General features: G+C 43.2%; 2 protein-coding genes across 3 annotated transcripts in view; one reads left to right on the plus strand and one right to left on the minus strand.

Annotated features, from left to right (window-relative positions):
- pxylp1 (2-phosphoxylose phosphatase 1) overlaps positions 1 to 25,356 on the plus strand; it is a 417,866-nt gene that overhangs the window by 263,106 nt on the left and 129,404 nt on the right. The gene's annotated exons all lie outside the window — the stretch shown is intronic.
- Positions 1 to 25,356, minus strand: part of LOC133441451 (neurofibromin) — a 142,684-nt gene that overhangs the window by 99,872 nt on the left and 17,456 nt on the right. For both annotated transcript variants that reach the window (XM_061718755.1, XM_061718754.1), the window contains exons 4-19: positions 23,978 to 24,168; positions 21,453 to 21,559; positions 21,306 to 21,373; positions 19,928 to 20,003; positions 18,751 to 18,908; positions 16,602 to 16,775; positions 15,285 to 15,413; positions 15,123 to 15,197; positions 14,914 to 15,045; positions 12,604 to 12,741; positions 10,778 to 10,891; positions 7,215 to 7,294; positions 5,271 to 5,394; positions 4,870 to 5,116; positions 2,708 to 2,781; positions 2,421 to 2,504 (exon numbers count right to left, since the gene is read on the minus strand). In XM_061718755.1, the coding sequence (XP_061574739.1) occupies positions 2,421 to 2,504; positions 2,708 to 2,781; positions 4,870 to 5,116; positions 5,271 to 5,394; positions 7,215 to 7,294; positions 10,778 to 10,891; positions 12,604 to 12,741; positions 14,914 to 15,045; positions 15,123 to 15,197; positions 15,285 to 15,413; positions 16,602 to 16,775; positions 18,751 to 18,908; positions 19,928 to 20,003; positions 21,306 to 21,373; positions 21,453 to 21,559; positions 23,978 to 24,168 (1,971 nt within the window). The remainder of the gene's footprint in view (positions 1 to 2,420; positions 2,505 to 2,707; positions 2,782 to 4,869; positions 5,117 to 5,270; positions 5,395 to 7,214; positions 7,295 to 10,777; positions 10,892 to 12,603; positions 12,742 to 14,913; positions 15,046 to 15,122; positions 15,198 to 15,284; positions 15,414 to 16,601; positions 16,776 to 18,750; positions 18,909 to 19,927; positions 20,004 to 21,305; positions 21,374 to 21,452; positions 21,560 to 23,977; positions 24,169 to 25,356) is intronic.

Below are 25,356 nucleotides of genomic sequence, written 5' to 3' on the forward strand. Positions count from 1 at the left end.
ACTGTTTCCAAAGAAACCCACACCAAACAACCTGGGCCCCAAAATGGAGCCTTGAGGAATCCCTAACCCAGACACTGCAGAAGAGGAGCAGAAAAAGTCCTCTGAACCAAATTAAACATGAACCATTGATTCCAACAACAGACTCTACTGTACTACTGCAGGTTTACAAGCACTACAACAATTCTGCAAGTTAACACCATCCATCCATCCATCCATCCATTGTCCACCGCATTATCCAAGTCCGGGTCGCGGGGGCAGCAGTCGGAGCAGGGATCCCCAGACTTCCCTCTCCCCGGACACTTCCTCCAGCTCCTCCGGGGGGACCCCAAGGCGTTCCCAGGCCAGCCGAGTGACGTAGTCACTCCAGCGTGTCCTGGGTCTTCCTCGGGGCCTCCTCCCGGTGGGACATGCCCGGAACACCTCACGAGGGAGGCGTCCAGGGGGCATCCTATACAGGTGCCCGAGCCACCTCAGCTGGCTCCTCTCGATGTGGCAAGTTAACACACAATGTGGAAATTAAAAATTCTTACAAGAGCTGTTTCTGGGCTATGGTCCAATCTCATATTCAATTCAATCTTATTTTATCATATATTGCTGACTGCAATACAAGTTGTCACAAGGATGTTTCCAGAGAACATGACCCCGTTTTATCAGAATTTTTAAGTAAAAAATGTGTGGACATCCAGTCCTAAGACATGCCTGACGTTTAGCTAGTGGTTCTGTTTTATCTTCATAGACAAATAGAGCTGCGTATCATCAGCATAGCAATGAACATTGATGTCGTGGTTCTGGATTATACTTCCCAAACTGAACAAGATTGGCCCTAGCACTGAACCCTGCGGAACACCATAACAGACCCTCGACTGTTCTGAAGAAACCTCATGTACATGAACAAACTGGAATCTGTCAGATAGATCTCATTTAAACCAACCTAGAGCTCTGCTATGATGCATTCTGAACCCTGACTGAAAAACTTCAAACAGATCATTTCTAGTGTTTCCCCTACCATTATATAGGCCTGGCGGGGCCGCCAGGCCAACGAGACCCCCCGCCAGGCCTAAAAAAAAAAAATCAATGATCATTTACGTTAAGGAGCCTCTGCAGCTGTTCTGCAAAGGGAGTCAACCTGCTTCGTTGCCTAGTAACGCTGCTCAGAGCGCGGGCATATTATTATATATTATGGGATGTATAGAGTTTGTAGCTAGTCAAAAAAAAAAGAAAAAATATTGCGGGTGACAGACAACATGATATAAAGAAATGTTTCTGCAGGTCCGTGTGTTTGTGTTTGCATGAGACGCTGCAGGGAAGCATGAAGGAAAAAACAGCCCGACAACGCACCAGGCGTCCGCGGGGTCCTAGTGCCAGCCACGTATGAGCGTCAAGGCTGATTTATGGTTCTGCGGTACACCAACGGCGTAGGGTACGCGGCGACACGCACCCTACGTGCGCGTCGCCGTGTCCCCTACGCCGTAGGTTCTGCGTTGGTGTACCGCGGACCATAAATCAGCCTTTACTGTCGCTGACACCGGTCCAACTGGTAACCCAGTAAACAACGCATTTAAACATCTGGCTGGGATCCCGAATGGCTTAATAACCATAAATACAGCCCCTGGTTGTACCACACTCCCCATGGTAAATTTCCAATTTGTTGTTTAGCTTACATTTTTGTTCTGATTGAGCTTCTTTTTTTGGTAAGCAATAATGATGAAAATAACACAGACAATAGATTGTCTTTCCAGTAGAACCACTAAAGGTTCATTTTTCCCCCAGTCAAATGCATGTAACTCTGTTATAACCAAACGGGTAAAACAAATCTACAATGTTTAAATTATTTATAACTGATATAATCTCAATTGTGAATAGGGATGTTTTGTGGCATATGCCGTCAGCACAAGCAGCCGTTAAAAGAGGACCAGAGGGTTTTCATAGAGATCCTTCTGAAATATTTAGAAAAGATGTGCTCAATGCTCATATGGGTCAGATCAGAACACTGCAGCCTTTCAGGCCCATGACACTTTGGTTAAAGGTTAGATTAAATCTAATTATTTAATTGAAGTGATATCATTCAGCAATATAGGCCTACAATGATTTTTAATGTAAAACTTTGTTATATTGCTACATGTCCAATATGCCGTCCCACGCGCCTCGTCTGTTTAGGATTTTTTCGGTGGGTACCACCGGGCCTGAAAAAAATTCTAGGGGAAACACTGCAAATGGTCACATAACTGACTTTTCCAGAATTTTAGATACAAATGGAAGGTTGGAAATTGTCCAACCTTCCATTTGTTTAAATTTTCACCGCTTATCATGATCACCCTGATCTCTGGAGTTAAATGTGCAGGCGTTCAATGTCCCTCAGCTTCATGGGGAAACATGCTCATCTGTGGAATGAAACTGAGAAGATCATGTCACAAGCTTACATGTCCATCATCAGCCCTGTTTTTGGTGAAGGTGAGGATCTGCTTGGTGACCTGCTCCCATTTTGAGTGAGTGTCCTCCCAGGCCTGAAGGGGGCAGCACAAACAAATGAGAACAATAGAGTGAAGACCAGCTGATGAAAACCTTACATTTTTATCTTAAAAACAAAATAAACAACAATAAAAAAAACAGACCTTATGAACCATTCAGATAATTTTGTTTCTAAACATTTCATTTCTGTTAATTTTTAGCCACCGAAGCGTCATTTTAACTAGACTGGTGTACATACCTCGATGTTTCCTGAGGTAGGGTGCTCTATTCTTCTTAACAAAGCCATGACCCGTTTCTGCAGCGTGGACCGTCCTGTGAACACAAGCAGACTGGTCTAGAACCCGAGTTCTCTTCTGGAAATGTCCCTTTGTCCTGATGCAGGGCTTTATGCACCCAAATGATCTGTGCTGCCACCAGTGGGTGACGTGGGTTCCCCCTCCAGGAGGGGATTCTTATTAGAAGAGAGGAGCTGAGCTGTCAGGTGATCACCACCTGGACAGAACTGGTTGGCCCAAATGCCAGCATTTGGGAACATCTGCTAAAACAGAGGTGTGCAGTTCCCGTTCTGGAGAGCCAGACACACCTGATACAAATGACTGTGTCTAATAAACCTTGTTGACAAGCTGATGACAACCTTTAATCAGAATCAGGTCTCATAAACCATGGAAACATCTAAACCATGCAGGACAGCGGCTCTCCTGATGTTAGCGTCCTGAACAACACGTCTCCCGCTCCTCAGGTACATTACAGTTAAGTGTTCTTCATCTTTCTCAACATTCCTCATCTTCATTTACATTGGGACCACATTTCTTTTATACACATGCACCAAGTTTTTTTTTAAATTATTATTATTCTGCTGAAACACAATTATCAATCAGTGTCTGATTTGCATCACTGCTCACTAAATTATAGTTCATTACCGTATTGGCCCGAATATAAGACGGTGTTTTTTGCATTGAAATCAGACTGAAAAAGTGGGGGTCGTCCTACATTCGGGGTCTAGACATTCTACCCATTCACAACGCTAGATGGCGCCAGATATCTTTAAAGCCAATGCTGAACATCTAATACCTATTTTAAACAGGCCTCGAATGTCTTAAAAACAAGCTTTTGATGGTTTTTGCTAAATAAATTTAAAATTCAGCCTCTGAGCCATGTCTTTATCTTCCCATTCTCTGACCTCATTATCTATGCGGGATTCTGAGTGGGCGGGGCTATGATAATGAGGCTCTGTGCTGATTGGCTGCCTGAATGACGCGATACACCGCTACGAAAAAATGGCGGAAGCTCCGGCCGGCGGAGTTAGTTGTGGGCGTGGTTTCACGCATCGGAGGCCAACCGATGTAAATCGCATTTTGGTTACGTAACGACGGGAGCAGAATCTTATTGGCTCGTAGATCCACATCACACTGGACGGCTCATCCGGGCGGCTGTACAGACACTGCAGAATTTGGTTGCTTTCCTCCTTCTCTGAGTTGGCAGGCTGAGGGGAGACCACTTTATATGTTAAAGCAACTTTTTTTAAATTTTTATATGTAAAAACCTGTTTTTCATAATAGGTCCCCTACCCAGGCCTGGACAATCTGGAGAAAAGTGTGTTGAAGATCGGCAGGTTAACCGGCAGCTGAGGAGAAGTTATGATGCAAACTTTAAGATGATGATTTGAATGAGGCAAAATAACATGCTTTTTCTCTCGAATATATTGTTATAATCATTTGTTTCAGATGTACTGTAATTTTTTTCTGTCTAAAAATTGAATTTGGTGTTCAAAAAGTATTTTTTTAAACTTGAGTCTTGAAAAAGAAAGGGGGTTGTCTTATATTCGGGCCAATACGGTATTACTTAGTTTCAAGTTCTTGCAGAAACCACTGAGGGCTTCTCTGTCTTTAACAAAAGAGAAACCAACACATCTGACTTCAAGTATATCAGGGTAACAAGATCATCCATGTCTGCCATGGCATCGATTCTCAATCCCAGTGGTGGACACCCCGTTGAGAGAGAGGCCACCAAGCTGGAGATGAGAGTTTTATTGAGCTTGGTTCTTCGTGAGAGTCTGGAAGCAGCTGATGGGTTCCAGGAGGCCAAGAGAACTGCAGCCTCAGATGTTGCAAAGAAAAAACTTGCATGTGGGAGTTCAGCGAGGCCACTGAACGCAACTCTGAGTTGACTCCGGAACCGGATGGATGGATGGACGGATGATAAATGGATGGATGGATGATGGATGGGTGGATGGATGATAGATAATTGGCTGGATGATGGATGGGTGGATGGATGATAGATAATTGGCTGGATGGATGGATGGATGGATGGATGGATGGATGGATGGATGGATGGATGGATGGATGGATGGATGGATGGATGGATGGATGGATGGATGGACGGACGGCCCCCAGTACTGACCTGTGCCCATCATGCTGCTGACGGAGGCCAGCTCACTGAAGGTGGCGTAGTTGGGCAGGATGGTCTGGACGGGGACCTCGTCTGCAGCGCTGCGGATGTCGGCCTCCTCGCAAAGATGGCGGAAACAGGACATGGCGACCAGCACGGCCTCGGTGTCGGGGCTCCACAGGAACATGTAGAGACACACCTCCAGCTTGGTCTGCGCCTGCCGGCAGATGGGAATGCCGCCCCCCATCGTAGCGCACTCCTAAAACCATGAAGGAAACAGAAACCACCAAACAACCAGATCAGAAGTGTTCCTGAACCAGAGTGGACAGCACCACTGTGATGGGCACTCAGTTCAACAACTGGTCCACAATGCATCATGGGTAAAGATCATCAGAGAAGAAGAAGAACGGTACCTTGTTCTTGAGCAGAAACTTATTCCTGCAGATTAGGATCTCCCTCAGCCATTTCAGAACGTCTGTCCCGTTAGCGATCTGCTGACCGATAAGTTTCCTACAGATGATGAAGAGCACCTGGGAGCTGAAATGAGAACCAGACATTTCTTAGTTTGGACCACAAACCAAACCAAACTGTGTTACATGGTTGTCTCCAGAGCATCTTCTCTGGGACGGCAGATACACCACGAGATAGAGGGTGGTTTGCAACTTCTTCGTTGCCCCTGAACAGCTGGACGAAATCCTTTGACAGGTTGGAGAAGTTAGAGTGGAAACTACCGACTGGCTGGAGAAGGAACTATTGATTGGTTGGAGAGAGAACAGCTTTTGACACCACAGATCACCACATTCTCCTAAACCATCTCCACCATCATGTTGGACTATCTGATACTGCCTTGGACTGGTTCACATCCTGTCTCAGGATGGAATATGGGAGATCCCAAGTCCCAGTCCCTTCCCATCACCTATGTTGTTCCCCAGGTGTCTGTCCTCGGTCAACTCCTTTTCATTTTATATATATATGTACTCCCACTCGGTCACGTCACCAGCCGGCATGGAATCTCTTTACATTGCTAGGTTGATGACCCTCAGGTCTACATCACCACTGATACAACTGTATTGGATGGTCAATCTCATTTATCACCACTGACCACCCCGGACTACCTGCCTGGAGGAGATTAAGGCATGGACGAGCCGACATTTCCTTTAATTAAACAGCTCAAAAGCTGAAGCCATACTTGTTAGCACACCACATCAGGTTCAGACATCCCAGAGATACACCACCATCTTCTCAGGACAGGGCATTACTCTCTCTTCTACAAGCTCATTGTGAGGCAGGACCAAAACTTAATATCTAGTAATCACATTAAACATTTGCATAGACAAACTCCGTCCCACCCTCTCACTATCTAATACAGAAAAATTTGTCCACACCTTTGTCTCCTCGCAACTGAAATACTGTAACATATTTTCATCAGGATTCCTGGCAAAAGTGTCCAAAAGCTCCAGCAGATTCAGAACAGATCTGCCAGGATCCTGACTGGAGGATGTAAACGTGAGCATATTAAACCCATCCTCAAATTCCTGCATTGGCTCCCTGTGTCCTGCAGGATTCAGTACAAAACTGCTCTCTTGACTCACCGATGCATTCCGAGCAATGATCCAGTCTATCCCAAAGAACTCATCACACAACAAAAGTCGTCTTGCAACCTCCTCCACACCCCCAGAAACTAAGTTGCGTACTATGGGAGTTGGAACTTTCCGCTCAGCTGCCCTCCCCGGCTAGAAATGGAAATACTGACCGGTTAGAGAAGGAACCAAGGATCAGTTGGAATTATCAAGGAACGACTTGGTGAACAAATCCAAACTGATCTATTGGACCAATCATCATACAACGGGCCAAAAAAGTATTTAGTCAAAACTCTAGTTCTCCCACTTTAAAGGATGAGAGAGGCCTGTAATTTTCATCACAGGTATATCTCAACTATGAGGAAAAAGAAATCTCCAAACTGTCTCAAAACTCCCCCATTATCTCTCCTCGGCTCCAGACGTTTATGGACTGGTATCAGAAGAACAGGAGGTGGCAAACATCCCCCTGACCCAACATCTATGTACCTATCCAGCTTTACATCAGCCAGTAGTCTTCATGAAACCGTGAAATGTCTGTCACCCTCTGAATTTTTTCTTGTGCTCAGCTGTGAATAAAACATGTGTGTGACATCTGATAGTAAGTTAAACGTTCTTATTTCTATTTTCCACTGCAGCAGGGAAGACATGAAAGCAGAGGATTCTGGGTGTAGCTGATGCTGACAGAAGCAGGAGACCGTCCCACAGGGACAGGATGATGAACACGCTCAGGTGTGTCATCTCCAGGCCTTTACACAGCGACAACCAAACAGTCCATACCTGATGTCCCAGAATGTCTCTATGGGGCCTTCGGGATTCCACAGCTCGATGGTCTCCGGCTGGTGCAGAACCAGCAAAGCCTGGAACGAGAGGGGGAAGGGGGCATGGAGGACGAGGACAAAGGAGAACAGACAACCATCAATACCTCCATCAATGATGTTTATATGAAGGATATGTTTATAGATATGTAATAACATCTACAGTTTCCTTCATGCAACTGTTCCACCTTTAAAGTTGCTGGCATTCATGTTTGGATTAGAGTTTGGGTTACCCAACCTTAACCCGAGTACAGAGTGCAGGTTTACTCGTAGTTCCTAGAGTATCCAAATGTAGATTTGGAGGATGGTCTTCTGCTATCAGGAACCGTTACTATGGAAACAACTTCCAATCTGGGTTAAGGAGGCTGACACCACCTCCATCTTTAAAACTAAACTTAAAACCTTTCTGTTTAGTAAAGCCTATAGTTAGCGTTTAGTAAACCTCTAGTTAGTGTTTAGTAAACCTCTAGTTAGTTAGTGTTAGTAAACCTCTAGTTAGTGTTAGTAAACTTCTAGTTAGTTTTAGTAAGCCTCTAGTTAGTGTTAGTAAACCTCTAGTTAGTGTTAGTAAACCTCTAGTTAGTGTCAGCAAACCTCTAGTTAGTGTTAGCAAACCTCTAGTTAATGTCAGTAAACCTCTAGTTAGTGTTAGTAAACCTCTAGTTAGTGTCAGTAAACCTCTAGTTAGTGTTAGCAAACCTCTAGTTAGTGTAAGTAAACCTCTAGTTAGTGTTAGTAAACCTCTAGTTAGTGTCAGTAAACCTCTAGTGTTAGTAAACCTCTAGTTAGTGTTTAGTAAACCTCTAGTTAGTGTTAGTAAACCTCTAGTTAGTGTTAGTAAACCTCTAGTTAGTGTTAGTAAACCTCTAGTTAGTGTTAGTAAACCTCTAGTTAGTGTTTAGTAAACCTCTAGTTAGTGTTAGTAAACCTCTAGTTAGTGTTAGCAAACCTCTAGTTAGTGTAAGTAAACCTCTAGTTAGTGTTAGTAAACCTCTAGTTAGTGTCAGTAAACCTCTAGTGTTAGTAAACCTCTAGTTAGTGTTTAGTAAACCTCTAGTTAGTGTTAGTAAACCTCTAGTTAGTGTTAGTAAACCTCTAGTTAGTGTTTAGTAAACCTCTAGTTAGTGTTAGTAAACCTCTAGTTAGTGTTTAGTAAACCTCTAGTTAGTTAGTGTTAGTAAACCTCTAGTTAGTGTTTAATAAACCTCTAGTTAGTGTTAGTAAACCTCTAGTTAGTGTTAGTAAATCTCTAGTTAGTGTTTAGTAAACCTCTAGTTAGTTAGTGTTAGTAAACCTCTAGTTAGTGTTTAATAAACCTCTAGTTAGTGTTTAGTAAACCTCTAGTTAGTTAGTGTTAGTAAACCTCTAGTTAGTGTTTAATAAACCTCTAGTTAGTGTTAGTAAACCTCTAGTTAGTGTCAGTAAACCTCTAGCTAGTGTTAGTAAACCTCTAGTTAGTGTAAGTAAACCTCTAGTTAGTGTTAGTAAACCTCTAGTTAGTGTCAGTAAACCTCTAGTTAGTGTTAGTAAACCTCTAGTTAGTGTTTAGTAAACCTCTAGTTAGTGTTAGTAAACCTCTAGTTAGTGTTAGTAAACCTCTAGTTAGTGTTAGTAAACCTCTAGTTAGTGTTAGTAAACCTCTAGTTAGTGTTTAGTAAACCTCTAGTTAGTGTTAGTAAACCTCTAGTTAGTGTTTAGTAAACCTCTAGTTAGTTAGTGTTAGTAAACCTCTAGTTAGTGTTAATAAACCTCTAGTTAGTGTTAATAAACCTCTAGTTAGTGTTAGTAAACCTCTAGTTAGTGTTAGTAAACCTCTAGTTAGTGTTAGTAAACCTCTAGTTAGTGTTTAGTAAACCTCTAGTTAGTGTTAGTAAACCTCTAGTTAGTGTTAGTAAACCTCTAGTTAGTGTTTAGTAAACCTCTAGTTAGTGTTAGTAAACCTCTAGTTAGTGTTTAGTAAACCTCTAGTTAGTTAGTGTTAGTAAACCTCTAGTTAGTGTTAGTAAACCTCTAGTTAGTGTTAGTAAATCTCTAGTTAGTGTTAGTAAACCTCTAGTTAGTGTTAGTAAACCTCTAGTTAGTGTTAGTAAACCTCTAGTTAGTGTTAGTAAACCTCTAGTTAGTGTTAGTAAACCTCTAGTTAGTGTAAGTAAACCTCTAGTTAGTGTTAGTAAACCTCTAGTTAGTGTAAGTAAACCTCTAGTTAGTGTTAGTAAACCTCTAGTTAGTGTCAGTAAACCTCTAGTTAGTGTTAGTAAACCTCTAGTTAGTGTTTAGTAAACCTCTAGTTAGTGTTAGTAAACCTCTAGTTAGTGTTAGTAAACCTCTAGTTAGTGTTAGTAAACCTCTAGTTAGTGTTTAGTAAACCTCTAGTTAGTGTTAGTAAACCTCTAGTTAGTGTTTAGTAAACCTCTAGTTAGTTAGTGTTAGTAAACCTCTAGTTAGTGTTAATAAACCTCTAGTTAGTGTCAATAAACCTCTAGTTAGTGTTAGTAAACCTCTAGTTAGTGTTAGTAAACCTCTAGTTAGTGTTAGTAAACCTCTAGTTAGTGTTAGTAAACCTCTAGTTAGTGTTTAGTAAACTTCTAGTTAGTGTTAAGTAAACCTCTAGTTAGTGTTAGTAAACCTCTAGTTAGTGTTAGTAAACCTCTAGTTAGTGTTTAGTAAACCTCTAGTTAGTGTTAGTAAACCTCTAGTTAGTGTTAGTAAACCTCTAGTTAGTGTTAGTAAACCTTTAGTTAGTGTTATAAACCTCTAGTTAGTGTTAGTAAACCTCTAGTTAGTGTTAGTAAACCTCTAGTTAATGTTAGTAAACCTCTAGTTAGTGTTATAAACCTGTAGTTAGTGTTAGTAAACCTCTAGTTAGTGTTTAGTAAACCTCTAGTTAGTGTTAGTAAACCTCTAGTTAGTGTTAGTAAACCTCTAGTTAGTGTCAGTAAACCTCTAGTTAGTGTTTAGTAAACCTCTAGTTAGTGTTAGTAAACCTCTAGTTAGTGTTAGTAAACCTCTAGTTAGTGTTAGTAAACCTCTAGTTACTGTTTAGTAAACCTCTAGTTAGTGTTAGTAAACCTCTAGTTAGTGTTTAGTAAATCTCTAGTTAGTGTCAGTAAACCTCTAGTTAGTGTAAACCTCTAGTTAGTGTTAGTAAACCTCTAGTTAGTGTAAACTCTAGTGTGTTAGAGTCAGTAGTCGTAGCTGCAGCTATAGAACAAGACTATAATAGTTAGTCTCAAACAGCTTGGTGGTAGATATGCTGCTATAGAGCTATACTGCAGGAGGCACCGACATGATCCACTGGACGGTGCACCTCACCCTTCTTCTCTTCTCTTCTTCCATTTTCTATTTATTATAAGTATCTCATAGCCATCATTGTTGTCCATCGTTCTTGTAGTTTGTTGTGCTGGTCACAACAGTACAGTACATTGACAGTGTTGGCTCTCATTGGTGATGGACTAGTGGGTGACTGGTGTTACTGGTCCTGTCAGTGGGGTTATGAGCTGGGAGCAGTGAGGGGGTAAGTCTGACCTCCATGGCTTCCTGGGAGAGCTGTGGGGTGGTGTTCAGAGGGACGAGCGTGACCAGGCCGGTGATGAGCTCGGCTGTGCTGCTCTGCATCTCTGGAGCCTGCTTCACAGGATTCTGGAACACAACCGTCATCACATTATTATTGATTACTTCACATTTCCAGCACAAACCTCAAGCAATATTTCTAAATGTCAATAAAAGTCATCAGTGAAAGAACGCTCATGGAAGTCTAAGGTCCTGGAGTCTCAGCTATAAAGCTTGCGTGCGCACAAAACAGGGCTTGAAAGATGCGCACGCCACCTTCTACGCAAAGGTTGGGATTTATAAAGAAAAAACTTAACGGCAAAATATGCGTATCTTTACGCAAACTCTGATCCTAGCGCACGAACATTTTGAAGATATGGGGAACTGGCGATGCAGACGGTGAGGTGGTGAAATGAAGCCAGATTCAAGTCATACTCTTAATGTCATCACATATCAGACTTATAATATAATAGCGCTGATCGTGTCCCTCTGTGTTTGACGCACAGCGTCAGTCAGGACACGCCACTTCCAGCTGCGCCATGCGCTTGGATCGCTGCTGGTGCAGCCGCGGTGCAGGACACACCGGTCCGTGAACCTGCTCGTCACCCACCGCGACAACTGGAGAGTGACTGAGGACAGAATAAATAAGTGCCGGGCCACTCTCCTCTTGGCCTCCACCTTCAGATCACATCACTTCACACCACTTCTTTTTTATTTCTGCCACAGATCTGTCCGTGGCACTCAGGGCGTTTACAGCAGCAACGACGTGCTGTCACTCACTCGCTTTCTTTTTGTCAGTGATGCCACTACTGTGACCACCAAATAATGTTGTTTTCCTGCCTCCACCTCATCCACAACATCTCAGTCTCAGTCTCCGTGAAATTTAGTGGCACGGTGGCTCGACACGTATCATTCATCCTGACGCGCAGCAGAAACAGACTGCAGGAAGCTGCTGCGCACCCTCAGCAGGCTCATTTATATGCAAATACAGTCAAGTAGTTTGCATTCACCATTCATGGTAGAAAGTAGGTGTGTAGAGGGCAGGATATGAGACGAATTCAGGTGCGCAACCTTCCAGGTGGACTGTGATTTATAAAGAGAACATTGCGTGCAGATGTGCGTGCACATGGTTTTATAAAGGATAATCATCTCAGGATTTTTTTGTGCGCACGCCATTTCTGGCTTTTGAGCGCACGTACACTTTTAGTATGAATCCTACGCACTCTTTGATAAATGAGGCCCCTGGTCTCTGATCAGTGAGATGCACCCTGAGTTCCTCAGGGTTCTGGATGTTGTAGGGCTGTCTTGCTGGACATTTCTCTATAACATTGAATGGACATTGAGGACAGCCTCTGACTGCGGTGGTTCAGTCCATTTTAATGTTATTTATAAAGCATTTATTACAACACAAGTTGTCTCCAGGTGGTCTCCAGAGACAGAAACAACAGCAGATAAAAACTCCCCTTTAAGAGGAATGAGGATGAAGTCCAGAGAGAGGAAAGACACAGATTTATTGTCCTGTTGTCAGCGGGTTTTTTGAACCTCCTTGCATATATTCTGTCTATTGTTGTCCAGGAATCCAACCAATCAGAGCACACCTGAGCAACATCTGGCCTGTTTTTACGCAGGACGAATTCATTACTACAGGCTTTCGGATTTCATGCTGGCAGCAAAGAAGCTCCACAGGTAGGAAAGGTTAAACAAGTGAACATGAGCGGAAGAGGAGGATTTGTGGGTCACCGTGAGATGGAGGTGTAGCAGCTCAACCAGTACAACCAGCACCAGCTTGTGTGGGGACTTACGTGCAGCAGGAGTTTGGGGTCGGCGTGAATGAGCTTGACCAGAGCGAGGAGGAGGCACTTGTAGCTGCGAGTGTCCTGGTCGGTAGCCTTCTCTTTGAACTTCAGGCTGGTGGTCTTCTTCCCGATGAAGGTCAGACTCTGGACGAGAGAAGAGAAGAGGACGCACCCTGATACCGCAGTAATACACGGTCATGAGAGCGCACACTTCACACAGGGCTGGCTGGATGTTATCTTCTGTGAAGGGTTCAACATCATCTATCGTTAGTTTCACTGGACGAGCCAGTTCCTGGTGGAGCGGCCAAGTCGGCTATAGATGCAATATGTGATGCTGACTCAGCAACTAGGTAGTACCGTATTTCTGGGTGGCCCCCGGACTTTACGGTGTTTCATGAACGGGCGCCAAGGTTGGGGAGGGCGGTGTGGATCTGTGATCCACAACACGCCCACTACATGTGTGATCAAAGGGACTTTTATAGTGTGTAATTGAGCAGCATCGGTCATCTCCCACCTTAACCACCTGCCTTGAGGAGATAAAGGCGTGGATGGCTCACAGTTTCCTGCAGTTAAACAGCACCAAGACAGAAGCCGTTCTGATCGGCACCCCACACCAGGTAAATTCACCCCCAATAACCAGCGTCACCTTTTCTGGCCAGAACCTCCCGCTCTCATCTGTAATCACCAACCTAGGTGTAAAAACACCCCTTCTTCTGATTGGTCGATATGTGATAGTTCCGATTTTCTGCCATAACCTTTCAATGGTTTGATATAAAGAGTCGTGGGTGGTTTCATCTAGGGCTGGGCGATTAAACGATCTCGATTTGTGATCGCGATCAAATTAAGTTCTATCACGGTGATCAGCTGTGGCTCTACTTTCTCGATCACGTGCAAAACATGCTGCAGCAAAGTGCACGACAACCAATCACAACCCGCTTTCCTGGCACCGCGCTGTCTGCTTTAATTGATAATGCGCATGACATGCCGCGGCAAGTTGCATGACCATAGGAGCACATTTTCTTTTAGCCTCTGGCGTACCGGGACTTCTCATGAGCTCACAGTACTCTGTTCTCTCCTTGCGATAGTGGCGTTGCAACGCGACTGCCCCTCGTGAGACGTTCACTCGTAAAGCCTGATTTATGGTTCCGCGCTAAATCGACGCAGAGCCTCCGCCGTAAGGTCTGCGTTGGTGTAACACGGAACCATAAATCAGTTTACGGAGGTCCCGGGAGTCGAGAGTGTGCCAGAAAGCAATACAAAGAACGCGAAGAAGAAGAAGATATTTTAATCTTTCTTTAAAAGTGGAAAGGAGGAGAAGGATTCAAGGATTCAAGGAGGGGAATACAAGGAGCTGAGGGGGATCTCGGACACCAGAAGCTCTGAAGCCTCTGCTAAAAGCTGTCCATCAAAATCACCCCCCCCCCCCCCGAAATAAAAATGAATGTGGTTTTACTGCTATTTCAACATTTAGAGTCATCACCAGAAAAATAACAGCAGAAATATAACTTATTTGACAATTTTCATCTGTTTCAAGTAAATTTTCACTTGAAATAAGTAGAAAAATCTGCCAGTGGGACAAGATTTATCTCCTCATTACAAGCAAAAAAATCTTGTTCCACTGGCAGATTTTTCTACTTATTTTAAGTGAAAATCTACTTGAAACAAGTGAAAATTGATGTTTTTTCCAGTGATGAGTCTTGTTTTAAGTCTAATGAGATTTTTTTTACTAAAATAAGACATTTTAACTAGAAATAAGACAAATATTCTTGTTAAGATTTTGAGTGAACAATATTAGTGGCTTGATATTCTGTGCACTGATTTTGTTCACAGTTCTGCAGGTTTTACAGTTCACTCACTTGCACTTTTTTGGTTGGTTTACATTTTAAATGATCATGAACATTTTTTTTGTCTGCTAAAACTATTTGAAACTTTTTTAAACTGCTTAAAACTACCTGTTTGTTGTGCCATTTTCTATATGGCTCTTGTTAAAACATGCTATTTGCTTTATTTGTTAATAAAAAAAAAACAACTAATCTCTGGTTTCTTTCTATTTTATTCCAGAAGGGAGGGGGGATCTTCTGATTTAAAAAATCGTGATTAAAAATCGAGATCATTCAATATGGGAAAAAAAAATCGTGATCACTTTTTTTGCCATATCGCCCAGCCCTAGTTTCATCCGCTAAATGTCCAGCATGAAGAATCTACATACAAGTCATACAAGTGCTTCCACTGCAGCCTGAACGTGCACAAGGGTGCGAGGGCCCGTTCATCGCTGCTTGCAGCTTTAATTATTATTAATTATTAATATTATCTCACCGTGGTCATGCGTAGAGGAGCGTGAGTGCCGGCGCCCTGCATCACCCGGTTGAGCGTGTCTGAGAACATGAACCGCAGCTCTCCGGAGTGACAGTACACGGCGTCGATCTTGGGCCACCAGTCTAGATGGGACTGAAAACAGGAAGACCGGGATGAGGAAGGACATCCAGGACAGAAGCATTCCTGGGCAGACGCCTGTGGAGACTTACGTTCGTGATGATTCTGTGCAGCGAGTGGACCAGGACGAAGTGGAAGGTGGAGGGGGAGGACGACGCCAGGCAGACCTGGAGGAGGAAGAGACAACACGGATGAGAGGCCGACAGCATGGGTCCGAGGACTTCTAGATTACAGTAACCAAGACAACGCTCCACCTTAAAGTGCTGGTTGTTGTGAGGATTGATGCGGAAACAGGAGACGAAGCAGTCGGTCATGAGCTCCACGTCGGCGTTCTGGCTGCCCGTCCCCCTCCAGAACGGCTTGGACGGGTTGAACAGCATGTTCTGATGGGAAACAATAGGTCACTATTGTTTGTGAGAAATTGTGGCACAAAATAAAGCTGCACGTTGTGCTCTATTGTGTCCTTATAGATCTAATGTGTCCAGCATGCATAAGAATCTGGGCTGGTTATCTATAAGACAAAGGTATACCGAGGGTGAGAACAGTTTTGATACAGAGAACTGTTTCTACAAAGCCACGGTTGGCTGGAACTCTATACCAGTTCATATTTCTCATGTAGGTAGCAAAGATTGGTTTAAGATTCAGTTGAAACATTATCTTTAAAATTTAATGAATTATGATTTGACATTTGGAAGAAACAGAATGAAGTTTGAATAGAATTACAGGTAGTGTAAACCCTATCACAATAAAGGTGAAAAGTGGTCAATAATTCTAAGATAAGGTCATTTCAGGCAGGTATCGTTTATGAAGGTGTTTTATTTGATTTAATTTCTATGTATTTATGTCTGAGAATGATGGTGATTTAGTTATCCCATGTGTTTTTTGTGACTAAGGGAGTTGTGTCTATTATTGTTTTGTTTGTGACTAAGGGAGACTATGATTGGTTTGTTTGTGTATAATGTATGTCTGTTATGTATTAAGTGTTCATTTGTGTGTTGTGTGTATGTTGGACCCCAGGAAGAATAGCTAATGCTGTTGCTAATGCTAACGGGGATCCTAAATAAAACAAACAAACACTCAGGTTATTTCTGATTAAATAAACCACTTGCTCAGTCCAAACCCACAGAGAACAATGTCACTAGCTGTGGAGCTATGGCCTTACAAAGATGCAGCCATGCCTCCTTAGAAATGCATGTTAGCATCACCAGCCCCTTTTACATTGACCCGAATATAAGACGGTGTTTTTTGCATTGAAATCAGACTGAAAAAGTGGGGGTCGTCTTCCATTCGGGGTCTAGACATTACACCCATTCACAACGCTAGATGGCGCCAGATATCTTTAAAGAGAATGCTGAACTTAACTCTCCAGGGCAAAGCCAACCCCTGTCACGAAGAAGAAAAATAAAAAACATAGCAGTAAGAAAGAAAAGAGAAGAAAATAAGGGAAGAGATAACAGAAAATGGAGAAACATAGTGACAATCTGGAGAAAGGTGGGTCGTAGAGGGCTGGTGTCTGTCCGGCTGATGGATCTGGTCAAAAACCAACAAAACATATTTACAAAAACCCAAACCTTGAGGTCCATGACGATGGACTGGACCAGCAGGAAGATGGTGGAGTGGTCCTCCCAGTTGATGTAGGTGGAGGCTTTGCAGAGCTTCACACAGGCGATGGCAGCGCTCTCCATCAGCTGCTTGCTGCTGCCCTGACCGGCCAGAGCCTTCCTCAGACTGTCCACAAACTGTTTCTGAACACACACACACACACACACACACACACACACACACACACACACACACACACACACAGTAAATGATCAGTACTATATGCTTTCAAACAAACATCTCCCGTAAACAACAGAACTTTCACCGAATTTTCCACACTGTAAGGCGCACTTAAAATCCTTAAAGGGGACCTATTATGGCATCTAATACCTACTTTAAACAGGCCTTGAATGTCTTAAAAACAAGCTTTGGATTTTTTTGCTAAATAAATTAGAAATTCAGCCTCTAAACTGCGGGATTTGCGTTGGATCCCAACGCAAATCCCGCAGTAGTGGGCGGTTTGAACTTTGCTGCGGGCGGCTAAAAAAAAACACTGCGGGATCGGGATGTAGCCTACAAGATGGAAATCAATGACGTGGAAAAGAACCTCAAACAAGGTCTTTACAAAACAAAGACAAAGCAAGGCAAGACAGATATTTGATACTTTGTTTAGTGTCTGTGCAGCATCTTGGAAGAGAGACGAGGGGTTGGAACCTCAGTCGGTCAGCAGCATTCTCTTCCTCCACAGATATGTAATGGACAAGTGATTCATTTGTTAAATTAATTTCTTTCATTCGTTAACGTTGTCTATTTTATGTTATTTATTAGTGTTATTTGAGCCACTCACAGCTACTCTGGTTGCTATAACCTCAATCACATAATTGATGCGTGTGCGAAAGGCGAAATAGCTTGTGTGATGATGACAATGATGGATTGGCATCTAACTTTAGGTCAGGTGACCTATGACCTGTCAATTATCCATCAAGCTCCACAATGAACATGTTAACATTAAATCAGTTAGATTTGTGTAAAATATTTCTCTTGCGAGACGGTAGAAGACACAAAATCAATGCATCTCTTTTTTTGTGTGGCATGAATTCTCAGTTCTTGAGGGAGCGGGTGGGAGTGGATACAAACACTGCGAGTGCGGGTGGTAATGGTCAGAAATTCAGCGGGAGCGGGATGAAGAAAACAGTCCCTTGCTGGGCCCTGCTGCCAGTCTCACTCATGTATCACTCTCTTCTCATCACCACGCTGACTGCAGCTCAACATCTCCCCCTAGAGTCACTAATCAGTAACTACAACAACAATGCACTGGTATCAGTGCGTGGTATCGGAGAATTTTTGCGAGTACTAGTATATGAGAGCAGTATCGGCCCTGATACCGGTACCTGTATCGGAGCATCCCTATTATTCAGTGAGAAAGATTATTCTTAAGGGAAAACTTTCAGGGATATTGTCATTCTTCCCCACAGCTGGACATCTCAACAGTAGAAATGCACCGATCAGGATTTTGAGGCCCGATCACCGATAACCGATCTCAAAAACCAGTATCTGCCGATCTCGGTGTTTGCGATCACCGATCACAGTAAAGTGAAATCCATAAATTCGTCAATAGTGTTCTCATGTAAGCAACACTGACATTGTATTATTAGGTATAAAAATGAGGAGATGAGAAAGTATCATGAATTGTCATGAATTTATTGCAGGTTGAGGCAATACGCAATATTTTACGCTCTAGAGACTCTTAGAGATGATTTAGACTGGTAAATGTAGCTCACTAGCTTCAGCTTTCCTGTGGCTGTTTGTTTTTGTAAACGTCATCTGATCAGCCCGATTAGAACTATTATTTTCCGATCAAAACCGATAGGGCCATTATCGGGCAGATACCGATTGGTTGCCGATCGATCGGTGCATCTCTACTCAACAGGTGGACAAGACTTCTGAAACAACGTCCTCTGGAGATGGTTGGTCTTAATTTCGAGAACCAGTCAAGGCCATTTAAACAGAAACGCCTCATAAACACATCATGCACACAACGATGGTGGAGGGATGATGGCCTGGACTTGTTTCTTTAATAAATAACAGTGTTGTTGTTTATCTAAACTGATGTCAGATGGTTTTGGTTTTGGACCTCCTAGCACACGGCTGACTGAAAGGTGAGTGAGTGTGCTCCACCTTGTTGGCCTTGCTGTCCTCCACCGTGTCTTTGGAGATGGTGTGTGTGATCTCAGGACAGAGGATGAGGAGGATGATCTGCAGCGGCCACACCGCCGCCTTCCTCTTAGCGCTTTCTGCAAAGCTGTCCACCAGGTCGAACAGCTTCTCTGCAGCCTCTGCTCTCACAAACACACACACACAAGCAGAGTTAACAGCACTTTAAAAACAATCAGGGAGTCCCGGGACACATGTAGATGCAGCAGAGACACACACTGCTGTGTAACTGGACCAGGAACCTTTACTAGGAACCAGTCAAACCCGGATAGTCGTCCTTCAAATCCATTATTCCTTCAGTTAAAACTGTTGAAATTTCTTGAATTAGTGGACCACAGAATTCTGAAAATTATGCGGAAAGCTCATAAGAAAAATTTGTCAATCAATATACAGAAAAAAATTGAAAAAAGAGAAAATAAGTATAACTTAAAAGGAACAGAGATTTGCAAAAAAAAAAAAAAAAAAATTCAGGACAAAATTAAAAAAACGTTGTTTCCCAAAATCACATTTTGCTTAGGGCCCCATGGAGGCTTGGGCCGACCCTGTCCTCCACCCAGAAGTCTTATCTGTTCCCAACTCAAGGAGTTTTTTGGATAAAATGCACCAAGAAGAGGAGGCTCAGCTGCCTTGATTCAACCCAAAACAAATGCAAGAGGATTGCAGAAGAAGAAATGCATTACGGTCATCGAGTATCTGTGGAGGGTTTCCAAGCAACGATGTAAAGAATGTGAGGATATGAAGACAATCTGTGGTGGACCAAAATCCAATGACAAGAAACACCTGGCCACAAGACAACGACCCAAAACATGCATAATCAAATCACCCAAAACCTTTTGAAGGACAATAAAATGGAGGTCCTGGAGTGGCCTTCTCAGAACACTGATGTCAGTCCTGTTCTAGGTCTATGAGGAAAATACGGAAGGTGCTTAGGTTAATGTCTGGGCTCAGAAACCACCTCTGAACAAATGACCCGAGACCTGACACAGCTTAGTTAGGGCCTAACAGAAGAGTTTAGCTTCATGAATATTTGTCTTTGAACTCTTGGAACCAAAAGAACTGCAAACCCCCCGGTTAATGGCTTTGGTTTGGTGTTTGACCTAACCTGCATGTGGAGAACTTGTCAAGTCCCAGGTGTTCCTACCTGCCATGTCGGCCTGTGGACGCTGGTACAGCATGGTGAACTCGTCGGGGTAGTTCTCCACCCAGTTCCAGAAGGCCTGCAAGCACAGGAACACAGAGGCTTCAACAGCGGGCCGAGCACCCAGTGACTACTGGACTACTGGGAGGACTACTGGGAGGACTACTGGGAGGACTACTGGTACCCCCCTTTCCACCAAACCGGTTCCCGGGCTGGTTCTGGGCCAGTGTTGAGTTTGGAACGGGCTTTCTGTTTCTACTGAGAAAGAACTGGCTCCGGGCCAGAAAACAACAAAATCCAAGGTAACACTAACTCTTTGCTGGTCTAGAGGAAAGAACCGCTTAGGTAAGTGGATGGGGTGGAGTTATTAAGAGCAACGGCAATAGCAGGACTGGGAGATGGTCACATTTTAAAATAAGCGACGAATTAATATTCAGTTCAATTTTATTTATATATACATACATACATACATACAGGACTGTCTCAGAAAATTAGAATATTGGGATTTTCTGTAATGCAATTACAAAAAAAAAAATGTAATACATTCTGGATTCATTACAAATCAACTGAAATATTGCAAGCCTTTTATTATTTTAATATTGCTGATCATGGCTTACAGTTTAAGAAAACTCAAATATCCTATCTCAAAATATTAGAATATTCTGGGAATCTTAATCTTAAACTGTAAGCCATAATCAGCAATATTAAAATAATAAAAGGCTTGCAATATTTCAGTTGATTTGTAATGAATCCAGAATGTATTACATTTTTGTTTTTTTAAATTGCATTACAGAAAATAAAGAACTTCAGAATATCACAATATTCTAATTTTCTGAGACAGTCCTGTATCTATTCCAACAACAGTTGTCTCTATGATCTGAGTCCCAGAACATGACCCCTGAGCAATTATTACCTAAAAAATGGCAGGTAAAAACTCCCCTAGTGGGAGAAAAACCTTCAGCCAAACAGTGGCAAGAAAAACTCCCCTTTAGGAGGAGAAACCTGGACCAGGACCTGGATCATAAGGGGGGAAGAAACCTGGACCTGGACCTGGATCATAAGGGGGGAAGAAACCTGGACCTGGACCTGGACCTGGATCATAAGGGGGAACCTCCTGCCAGAGACCAGCTGGACAGAGCAGGAAAAGAGAAAACAGACAGAGAGAATGAAGAACAGAGAAAGGAGACGATGCAGCGAAGCAGCAGTGGTCTGAGGAGGAGAAAACTGTCTGTTGTTGTTGCTTCAACTTTCGGGCCAACGCTAAAGCAGCGACATAACGGACGAGTTGTAAACCAGCACCTGCCTGGAACCGGTTTGGTGGAAAAGGGGTATGGGAAGACTACTGGGAGACTTCTGGGAGGACTAGTGGGGGGACTGGTACCTTCTCTAAGTTGTTGATGACTGCTAGCTGAGCCGGCTTCTTCAGAGCTTTGAACTTCAGCACCGTTTCTAGAGGAAGAAAGCAAACAGCTTTACAAACATCAGAGGAAGTGAATCATCTGGATGCGTCCAGCTGCGGGACACCAACCCTGCAGCAGCCTCTTCAGCTTGGAGCAGTCCACGTTGATGTACTGCATCAGCTCGATGTCGTGGACGTCCACGTTGTCCTCGGAGCAAACCGTCAGCTCCTGCAGCCTGAACACACATGACACGACGTTAGCACCGTCCACCTCTGTCAGAGGTCATCCAGCATGAGCTGGAGCCAAACATCTCCAGCCAGACTTCCAGGAAACGGAGAGCTGCCCTGGAGCATTCAGGTAAGACATCAGCAGATGTCCTGGAGAAGCTACTGTTGCTATGCATCAGTCTGGACAGAGTTACAAACCCCCGTTTCCCCAGAATCTGGAACACTTCCTGAAATCCAGTAAAACTTAAACTAGTCATTCTTTAACTTAGGGATTCCCCGATACCGATACTGCTCTCATATACTCGTACTCGCAAAAATTCTCCGCACTGATACCACCTCATTGTTGTTGTAGTTACTGATTAGTGACTCTAGGGGGAGATGTTGAGCTGCAGTCAGTTGTGATGAGAAGAGAGTGATACATGAGTGAGACTGGCAGCGCCGTTTCAGGCAAGATAGCAACAATTAATGCAGCGGGACGTCAGCAGTGTGGACATGTTTCAAAATAAGGGATGACAGAAGCAAGACAGACTGAAGCTACTGATGCTAAGGTGTCAAGAGGAGGAAAGGAGAATACATCGTTTAATACCAGCAACTTCATAAAACATCTCAACACGCATCATAAAGCTGAGTATACGGAGTTTGCTAATGCTACTGCAAGACCACAACAGCAACATTAGCTCAGGTTCTGCAAAAGCGACAGACAATAACAAGAGACGACCCACGGGCCGTTAAAATAACGGAGGCTCCAACCCGTTATCTAGCGCTGGATGAGCAGCCACTGTCAGCTGGAGAAGACGAAGGATTTCAGCGTCTTCTCGACGCACTCGAGCCGCGATATGATGTTTCATTGATACGTTATATGTTTGATATTTTCTTAAATGTGAAGACAGTGCCAGTGTGGAGACTTTATTTACACAGAAAGCTTATTTTTGGTTTAAAATAATTATTCTACTCATTTTATTTATTTTTATTGAATTTATCTGTTGCAAATTTTTAGACTAGTTATTAGGTACTTCACATGACCTCAGGCCAGTGCGTATGTCTACATCCAACACTAAGCAGATTAAGTCTGCAGATTTTTATTTCTTTCTTTAATCGGAATGTTGCCTTATTTAGATGAAGGTCAATAAAATCAGATTATTGTTGTTAATGTTAATGTAATAAAACTGTAATCTGTCAATAAAGGCTCTAACACTATCCAAGCAAACGTGTATAAGTAACAAATTAAATAATATCATTAAATCCCATTTTATACATTAAAGAAACAGTGTAACAGTCCACATTTCGCCAGCAATCATGGGGCAGGACTGCTGAATGAAGTGAGACTGAGGCTTCCTGTAGCAAAACTCAAATTGAGCCAGATCATTGTCCCGCAGGACTACTGGCACAGAGTGTAGCTTGCAATAGGGCTTGGTCACCAAGGTGCATTCTGGGACGCGGCGGCCATGTTGGCAGCCTCGTGAGTGTAAACCAGCCCCCCAGTCTCGCACTCAGCAGGCACGCCGATTTTTCCCAGTGTCCAGCCGCGGCACTGCAACAAAAAATCCCATGGGGCCCAGAAAGCTTTTTTCCCCATAGACCGCAATAGTAAAAGAGAAGCCTCTAAAACTGTTCACAGGACACCTCCAGCTGTAATCACCGTTAATTAATCTTTTTATTCTATATTTTTAAGTCATGGACTTTATATTCGTCAAAAATGTTTTATAACGGTCAGAAAAGTCAAAGAAAAGTCTCTTTCTGGGCGTGACGTCACGGCTGACGTCACAGCCGTGTCCGTGCATTCCACGGATGTATTATATTAATATATATTATGTAATTATATTATATTAATACATTAATGATATATGTAATACTATACATGTAATAATATACATTAATTAATAAATTATATTAATACATATTATATTAATATTCGCGTCATTGCCCCGGGGCATGATGGGAGGCCCCAGAGCATCATGGGAGGTGACTCAACTGCGCACGCTCTATGGGCCGCATAACGCGGAAGTAAACCCGGAAGTCCGGAAAGTTTTTCGGCTTATGCGCTAGGTGAACAATTTACATTGAAATGAATGGGCGGCCATTTTCGCCTTCCATCCAGTAATATTATAGATCCATGGTGTAAACAAACAGCAGTGTAGTAGCACCAAGTGAACAGATGGAACGCAAAAAAAAAAAAAAATTTTTGTGGTAGAAGTATCGTATCGGTACTCGGTGTCGGCAAGTACACAAATTAAAATACTCCTACTCGGTGTGAAAAAAAATGGTATCGGGGCATCCCTACTTTAACTACTTTGAAGTAAAAGTACTCTGCAATGTTAGGGGCGATCTGCCTCCTTCAACAGCACATCTGTATATACTGTCCCAACCTTTACTGTAAAAACACATGTGAATTCACAAAATTCGGCTGGCCGGCAGTCAAATGTTACCTGGTGGAGATGCGGCTGAAGACGGCGTTGAAGTTGTTGCAGCTCAGAGAGAACAGGACGGCCGAGGCCGACGCCCTCAACTCGGCGGCGTGCTGGTGGCCCTCGCGGTACGTGTGGATGAAGTGGCAGATCTCCGGCAGCAGTTGTTTGACCAGCATCGTCTCGTCCAGACGCAGACAGTCCTTGGATTGCTGGTGAGGGAGGACAGACAGGAGGTCAAACAAAGTCAGTCAAACAAAGGTCAAACTATGATGACAACCCTATCAGCACCAACCAAAAACTCTGTCCCCGAGCTCACCTTGTACATCTATGCCGTCAAAGGTCACATGACCTCAGGCCAATGCGTATGTCTACATCCAACACTAAGCAGATTAAGTCTGCAGATTTTTATGTATTTTTTAAATCGGAATGTTGCCTTATTTAGATGGTCAATAAAATCAGATTATTGTTGTCAATGTTAATGTAATAAAACTGTCAATAAAGGCTCTAACACTATCCAAGCAAACGTGTATAAGTAACAAATTAAATAATATCATTAAATCCCATTTTATACATTAAAGAAACAGTGTAACAGTCCACATTTCGCCAGCAATCACGGGGCAGGACTGCTGAATGAAGTGAGACTGAGGCTTCCTGTAGCAAAACTCAAATTGAGCCAGATCATTGTCCCGCAGGACTACTGGCACAGAGTGTAGCTTGCAATAGGGCTTGGTCACCAAGTTGCATTCTGGGACGGGGCGGCCATGTTGGCAGCCTCGTGAGTGTAAACCAACAGCACTGTGGTAGCAGCAAGTGAACAGATGGAACCCAAAAAGAAAATGTTAAAATGCCGGAAAGGAACTGGAATTTATCAGGATACCTTAAAGGTGACCTATTATGGCATTTAATGCAGGGCTCCAGACTGCGACCAAATGCTCGCATTTTGCGACCAAAATTTGAGTATGTGCGACTGAATTTCATGTCCACTCGCACACGTGCGACCAGTAAATTTGCCAGTGTTTTTTTTTTTTTTTTTTTTTTTTTTTTACACGTTAAACGTGGAAGGAGTGCCTCAATGAACCCCCATATTTGCAGGCCAATGAGTGTGAAAGGGAATTAGTTGGGGGATCTATTTATTTATTTTTTTCGTTTAATTTCACCAGCTCAAAGCAGGTATTACGCCCGGACGACATTTAATGCGACACAACACGCTGCCGCCGCGGCGCGCACATAAAGTTAGAAGAAAGAGGCGGCGGGTATGTTTGGTTTTAGTAACATCATGCTCAGGCCATGAGTCTGCAATGGCCCAGACGGGAGACACATGTAGCTCAGTGCTTAACTTTTATTTTTAATCCACTCTATATTCTTCTGGTTGTTCTCCGATATGTCCCCCCTCTAAA

The sequence above is a fragment of the Cololabis saira genome, chromosome 4, assembly GCF_033807715.1.
Source record: "Cololabis saira isolate AMF1-May2022 chromosome 4, fColSai1.1, whole genome shotgun sequence".
Lineage (NCBI taxonomy): Eukaryota > Metazoa > Chordata > Actinopteri > Beloniformes > Belonidae > Cololabis > Cololabis saira.